Consider the following 7,402-nt stretch of genomic DNA (forward strand, 5'->3'; position numbering starts at 1 on the left):
CTTATCAATGATACGTGAAGATGCGTGTGCGCATGTGCGTGCGTGTGATCAATGAATATGTGTATAAATTCTTATCAATGCGACGGTGTGTTGTGTGATTTGGACGTAGATATTTGATTGATAAACTCTTAAGTATTTAAAATTTTTGTTCTCATCGTTTTGTGGTATTTGTTATGGATTAAAACTCGGATGTGCGATTTCAAACGTAATTTTGAACGGCCAGTTCAGTTCAACGTACGCAACAGTTAGTTTAGCTAGCAACGGTTTTATTTCAAGTTTGATATAATTTCAGTCACTGCACAACGATCATGGTAAAATAATACCTCACACAAAGAATAGATTATCTATATATATTAGTCTTAACCGTTTACTCAAATGCATATTGTTTTTATCTTTTTTCTCGTTTTAGTTGGCTATATTCAATTTACAAAGTCTCTTGACAATTTTATTGCTGTCTATTTGTACATGCACATATCTACGACAGTTAGTGCCAAGCATTATTGATAGAAACAAAGTTGGGTAAGATACTAATATCATATTCTAAAAAATACATGTATTATTTCTAATATCTAACTCCTTATGTTTTCAATAGATTTTTGTATTCATGTATTTATTGTTTTTAAAAGAAAAATTAGTTTAAGTAGAACATATTGCACTGTTACCATTTGAATTATACTAATATTAATTGTCTGCTATATATCTGTGTCATGAATTTCTCTAAATAAGCAAAAATATTTAACTGAATTTCAGTCAACAATCAATAATCGTGTTTGTCCCTTTTTTTTATAAAATTAACAATTGATACAGTTTTTCAAAATAGACTAGCTACTATCCAATATAATAATATTATTATTTTTCATTTTTTAAGGATACTAACTTAATTTGTTATTAACTTAATACTAAAGCTATTTTATTTTAATATTTTTATCAATATATCATAAATACATTTTTGTATCTATAAATATATTATTTATTTCACATAAAAAATAATACATCTGAAAACGTGTACCTATGAGTCTAAGACTATTTAATATATTTAGAGGCCTATTTTACTATTTGCAGTATTTTTTATTTTTATTTTTCTTCTCAAAACTTAAAAAAGCAATAATTACTTGTACAAAATGTTTCTCAAATTATAATCCAGATTATAGATTTTACCTTTCACAACAAATTAATTAAGAACATAAATTAAATCTAATTAATTATCATAACATTCTACTCAGTTCTTATAAACATAAATGGCATTAACTTAATATAATATTAAGCTATAACTTTCATTTATATACATAATTTTTGAGGCTAACAAAGGTGTTAATGGCATTTGTGTTTTAGATGATAATATGGTTGTGCAAATTTAATTTTATAGTTTATAAATTTAAGTACAATTGTTTATTATTAATTAAAAATTGTATTTTTTTATTATATATAGACCATTAGGAACATTCTGGAAGTTGGCAAGAATTGGTGAACGTAAAAGTCCCTATGTGTCATTTTGTTGTTTTGCAATGGCCTTCAGTATTTTATTTTGGACTTAATATTATTAATTTTAAGTTATTCAAATCATTTTTTATCATGTTACACATTTAAAATAAAATTGTTTTTATACTGTTATTTTTGTATTATAAGAATCTTTAATTCATATTTTAATAGGGTTTCATAAGTGTAATCTAATTATATATAAAATATTCATAAACAGTCCTATATCTATAAAATATATATCCATATGTGCTATAAATTACATTATTTTATTTGTAATTTTTACTGTAATTACTTTAAAAAATGTCATCTATCTTTTTGTTCTACCTGTTTAGCGATTAAATATTAATTTTGATAATTTAATTTTATGTATTTTATGTACTAGTATATTGTACCTATAGCATTTTGAAGTATCAATTTAGTTATATTCATAATTTTTATTAAATTTAGATAATTTTTAACACATAGAAAATTGATTATTTATTCATAAATAGTTCAAGTCAATGGACACTTTGAAAAGTGGAATATTAGTAGCTTAATAATTTCAATAGATTTGACAATGAAAAAATTATGGTTGGCAAGGGTAAGTTGGAGAATATTTTAATTGCCTATCAAACCCCAATAAGAAATATCTTTTCCATGAATATATATTAAATTAAATGTTATCTCTATGAATATTTGATATTTATTATTTTGTTCTATTATTTAATATTTTGATTTCGTCAAACTGCAATCATTATGAATTCAAAATTTTAAAACAATACTATGAATTTTGATTAAATCTGGTAGTATAAGAGTAATTGTATAATCGTTTGATTGAATGATAAAAAAATTTATAATGTTAATGTTTAAATTTATGTAAAACAATAAATTAACAGTCTTTTAAATTTTTTATATGCAGCATTTTACACATTTCTATTACAATAATATATAATGTAAAATGTTTCTTTCTGGTCTTGCTATTTCATGAGATTCTAAGGTAGTAAAGTATATTATATTGATTTTCATGTTAAAATGTCTTTATGTACAAATGATTTATGGTGGTCATTTTGTCTATTTAATTACTTTAGAGTATTTTTACAAAATTCTCTATAGTTCTCTTGAATATCGTTGACATATTATGAAAATTAATAAATAATGACAGTAATAATTCAAAGATAGTAATAAATGTCAAATGCTAGTTTTTTAATTTTTACAATAATAATAAATATAATAATCCATTTTTGTAGTTTAATTACTAAAATTATTATAGGAACATAACTCAATAATAAACACAATTATAAAATGTTAAACATAATAAATAAACTTACATTAACTGTCTATTAGTTTTTCTACAAAATATTTAATTTAATTTTAGCTTTTTCGGTCCTTTTTGTATTAATATTTTTGGATTTCTAATGAAAATCTCTTCAAAGTTTGCATACAATGATATAAGTGTAATGATTTTAACATAGATCATCAAACTATAAAAAAAATTATCTTTTATTTTGTTACATAAAAACTTTTATTATTTATTTATTTTTTTTTTTATTTATCTTTTTAACAGTGTATTTTAACATTCGTTGTGCTATGTCTTGAATTAACATCTTTCAGAAAAGGGATAAGTCTATGACTCAACCCAGTTCGCGCACTTTTACCAGAATTCATGTTTACACATTTAATTCCACATGGACGTAATGCAATATAACAAACCAAGTATATATCAAATGTATAAAATGTGGAATTTTTTAAAAATTGGTGTTTGATATCAAGGTTTATAGATTATAATCTAAGATTATAAACTATAATTTATAAATGTTGGTTTATTATTTTTAAAATCAAATAATATTCTATATCATCACCTTTTTCAATAGTAGTAATTATAAAATATCATAAATTTTCATAAAAATTCAAATTTAATGTTATTTAATTGAAAATTCAATGAAAAACATTGTAAAAATTGTAAGAGCAATTTTTAAACTTGGTTAATCTTACCCAATGTTTGAAGTATTAACACTTAATATTTAATAGTTATTGATTATTAGTATACCAAATTGTAAAAATTATATGTAAAGATAATAGGTTAATATTGAGGTTTGCTTTATTACCCATATATTATATTAACCCACATATTAATATGTAGTATAACAAATTGGTACAGTAATTTAGTGTTACTGTTAATTGAGAATTTAACAATAAGAAAATAGACTTATTTTTATTATTTTATTTAGTGTCTATGAGGAATTCCAGAACGACTGAAGAAGATTTTTAAAAATATTTTCATTAATTAAATAACTTCGACTCAAAAATAAAAAACAAACAAATGGTACAAATTATAAATATAAACTTTATTTAATAAGTCTCATAATGTTTTCATAATAAGGAACAGAATTAGTTATTTTTGGTGTACATAACTTATTAATATACAAAAAAAAATTCCTTCTCTAGAAATCATATAGGTATACAAAAATTATTATAGGATTCTTGAAAATATAGTGAAATTAATCTACTTTTACATTGAATCCTTCAATAACATGAAAAAAAAAAAAAAGGCCAATAATTACTGGTCGGTTTCCATGCTCTGATTGTTTTCATTATCCTTGTTCGAAGATTGTTTAATTGGTTGGTTTGTTTGAACAACTTGAATTGGCCTTTCTCCAGCACCTTTTTCAGGAATCTACATACAAAAAAATATTAGTTTTTTAATATTCAATATTAAAATTAATTAAATATCATTAACAATCTGCCAATACCTTTTTCGAAGCTCCAATACTCAACACACCATCTGAGGATAAAGTAGACGTGATAGAATCTGTATCAACATTATCTGGCATCTTATAACGCCTAGTAAACTGACGTGAAATGTAACCATGTTCATCACTGCGTTCCTCGTGTTTTCCATCTACCACTATGTAGCCATCCGCAACTTTGACAGATACCTCTTCTGGTTTAAACTGCTGGACATCTAAATTCACCTTAAAATTGTTTTTGTCATTTTGCACGGAAGATAAACCACTTTGTGCAGCAGAAGTTAAACGATGTGGTCTTATGTAAGACTTCAACAAAATTGGGCAACGACTACGACCATATTGATGTGGTCCTACGAGTAAATCATCATCCAGTAAACCGAGACCAAAGTTTTGATCGTACATGATTGGCCGAGACAATTCATCCAATAAGAATGGTAAAAGAGACATCTGAAAGAAAATAATGTATAAATAAATCGCACCTTTTGAATACCGACACTCATTTCATCATAAATTTTAAATTGATACATCCTTCGATTCGCTGTGAAAAATACGAAGAAAGAGCAATAGGTTTTTCAGGTAACGTAATTTTAATGCAATACATAAACGCATTTGGTCAATTATAAGTAAAAATATTTATTTTAAACTATTAATAATTGAAAATACAAGAAAAAAAAATGAAAAAATGATTTTACATTTCGTCTGAGTCGAACCATAAACCCCTAGGTAAATAAAAAATAGCGTAACACCGAACCGATACGTTCATTACACAATAATATGTTCATAGTAGTCATACAATGTAATTACTCAAAAAACGTAATTTCAAAATGTCATAACTTCCAAGCTGGTTTCCTTAAAAAAAAATTCCGTTTCACAATCAACGTTGAAAAAAACGTATTTTGAATAAATGATTAAATGAAATTCGTGAGGGGCGTGTAAAGTGGATATTAGACTGAATTTTGATGTGACATAATAAAATATTAAGAAGTATACTTAGCCGATCGCGTAGAGAAATGTCAGATGGGCGAGAGTTAATTGATACTTTATAACAAAATCAAGTGAACAAAAGAAGTTAATTTAAGCGCTGGACGGAGTTTTAATGTGGACACTTACCTTGGATTGTAGTCAATGAAGATTGCGAGAACACACGAAAAACGTAGAACGGAACTCGTCGAGATGAACGCAAAATATGCTCAGTCAAATTTCAAACGAATACGACAAACATTCACATAGAGATACGGTGAAAACACTGACTCGTCCGGCGACGATCACGGCGCTTTTATTAGCGCACAGAAGATTCGAGAACGTCATTGGTTCCAAACATGTACGATTCTAGAATTTTCTCGATACGCATTTCCTTTTTGTACAAACAATTTTCCATATGTTTCGGTTACAAACGCACATAAATAATTAATATAATAAATATGTTATAAAATACTTAACAACATCGAATTATGAGTCAATTTAAACAAAATACGCATATCAAAATACCTGCTCATTGTGAACTAGGAACGTTGTTCAAATCGACCAAGTTCTTTGGATCTTGGGGCAATAGGGAAGTGGCGGTTATACATGTTCAAAGAGGAGGGGGGGGTGAAAATAAAGCCAACCCTTTCACTAACCCATAGCATTTATATATATATTATACACATTTAACATAAAATATACGTACAAATTATAGGTATAAATGTATTGACTTATAAAATTCATCTTATAATAATCAAATAAAATTTGTAGATAGGTATTGTTGGGCCAGTGATATCATAAATTAATAAAAAAACAAATTTTAAGGGAGGTGATTCACCTATTGCCCCCCTTATAATCACCACTGCAATAGGGGCAATTCCTCCTTCCCAGGTGAAAAAAAAAGGTATTAAATATTCCATTTGTACACTACATTCCACACTAATGTTCATTTACTACTCACACATTGACACAGCCAAAATGTTCATGTGATATAAAATGCCTAAATATTACTCTTTAAAACATGCTACGCTCCAGCCCCCTTAATATATTAATGTTTTCATTGATATCGGTGAATTGTTCGGGCCGCCTGGCCATAGCCCGCGGGTACAGACGGGAGGGTGTAAGATAACAATATTCATACTAATGTACACTTACTACGCACACAACGACAATGCATAACAGTGAAAAACCAGAAATTTCCTACCTACAACTCCTTGATTATGGCCGGTACCCAATCGCTGAATAATATTTGTGGAATGAAATCATAATTAAGGTACTGTTTAGGTATTTAATCTCTTGAATTTTGACTATTAATTGCTTTTATACGCTTTTGAATTACTCACTTAAATCGTATTTTGAATATTTACTATGAAAATATAATTTAGTTCGAACTAAATAAAAACTAAACTAAACTTGGAAATGTACATCCTGACAAAACGTTCAATCTGAAAAAAGTCATAGAACAAGAAGATTCTATAATATTAGTTCCTTCACCAGTGAAATATTTAACTTTAAATCTTACAGGTAATTAATTAATGAAGCGTACATACAAAAAAAGGTTGATACTCAGCTGAATAATATTATGAGAATTGTCACAGTTTGTGTCCGGACTACTTACCTACAGTGGCTTCCAATCCTTTCGAATATAGACCCACTGGTGGCTCAAAGGCATCTCGCAACCATTAAATTGTTACAAAAAATCAATAGATCAGTGAGTCTTTCTGTATACAACGACATAAATAACGTACCCACTAAAAGATTAACATCAAGGCACTCAAAATTATTCGAGCGTATAAAAAAAATAACATTTTTTCTTAAAAAAAGAAGAAAAATTTTAATAAGTTATTAAATAATGAAATTTATTTTGTTTTTAAATTTTACAATAAAAGTTGTAAAAGAGAGGACTGTCCAAAAAGTAATACAAACGATGACGTAAATAATTTTGAATTCATCGTTTCGTCCACTGATTAGTTGTTCTTCAGCCGTTTTTAATGGAAGGTACAACGGTGATATCAATGCTAATAACTTCAAAGCAGATGTTGAAACTAATGGCCAAAAAAGACCTGAAAATATTTAAGTGGTTATTAAATGAACAATATTTATGTACATCGAACAGTTACCAGTTACAATAACATTTTCGAAGTATACAATCAGTATCGTCAGAAATATTTTGACCTCACTGTCAACGAATACACCAATCATCAAACCTGTTAATTATATAAAGTTTCAAAAAT

The 7,402-nt window shown here is 26.8% G+C and overlaps 3 protein-coding genes across 3 annotated transcripts in view; 1 reads left to right on the plus strand and 2 right to left on the minus strand.

Annotated features, from left to right (window-relative positions):
• Positions 1 to 81: 81 nt before the first annotated feature.
• On the plus strand, positions 82 to 1,584 carry LOC112685971 (protein kish-A). The gene is made up of 3 exons (XM_025558046.1): positions 82 to 311; positions 410 to 519; positions 1,430 to 1,584. The coding sequence occupies exons 1-3, from the start codon at positions 309 to 311 to the stop codon at positions 1,533 to 1,535; spliced, it is 219 nt and encodes a 72-aa protein (XP_025413831.1). The 5' UTR covers positions 82 to 308; the 3' UTR covers positions 1,536 to 1,584.
• A 2,278-nt stretch (positions 1,585 to 3,862) lies between these two features.
• Positions 3,863 to 5,465, minus strand: LOC112685937 (alpha-crystallin A chain-like). Its single transcript, XM_025557998.1, has 3 exons — positions 5,316 to 5,465; positions 4,209 to 4,652; positions 3,863 to 4,132 (listed from the first exon to the last, which is right to left on the minus strand). Exons 2-3 carry the CDS (start codon positions 4,650 to 4,652, stop codon positions 4,016 to 4,018), a joined length of 561 nt encoding a protein of 186 aa, XP_025413783.1. The 5' UTR covers positions 5,316 to 5,465; the 3' UTR covers positions 3,863 to 4,015.
• Positions 5,466 to 5,484: 19 nt separating this feature from the next.
• The window catches only part of LOC112685957 (ABC transporter G family member 20-like), an 8,515-nt gene continuing 6,597 nt past the window's right edge, over positions 5,485 to 7,402 (minus strand). Inside the window, exons 3-5 of the mRNA XM_025558030.1 lie at positions 7,289 to 7,375; positions 7,095 to 7,231; positions 5,485 to 5,559 (exon numbers count right to left, since the gene is read on the minus strand). Of these exons, the coding sequence (XP_025413815.1) occupies positions 5,485 to 5,559; positions 7,095 to 7,231; positions 7,289 to 7,375 (299 nt within the window). The remainder of the gene's footprint in view (positions 5,560 to 7,094; positions 7,232 to 7,288; positions 7,376 to 7,402) is intronic.

The sequence above is a fragment of the Sipha flava genome, unplaced genomic scaffold (assembly GCF_003268045.1).
Source record: "Sipha flava isolate LNK unplaced genomic scaffold, YSA_version1 299_pilon_pilon, whole genome shotgun sequence".
NCBI lineage: Eukaryota > Metazoa > Arthropoda > Insecta > Hemiptera > Aphididae > Sipha > Sipha flava.

What these genes read in the sequence shown, in the direction of transcription:
- LOC112685971 (XM_025558046.1), top strand. An exon ending in ATTGATAGAAACAAAGTTGG is followed by an intron (nt 520 to 1,429) that starts GTAAGATACTAA and finishes TATTATATATAG; the next exon opens with ACCATTAGGAACATTCTGGA.
- LOC112685937 (XM_025557998.1), bottom strand. Translation starts at nt 4,652, where the DNA reads ATGTCTCTTTTACCATTCTTATTGGATGAATTGTCTCGGCCAATCATG. An exon ending in GTATTGGAGCTTCGAAAAAG is followed by an intron (nt 4,133 to 4,208) that starts GTATTGGCAGAT and finishes TTTTGTATGTAG; the next exon opens with ATTCCTGAAAAAGGTGCTGG.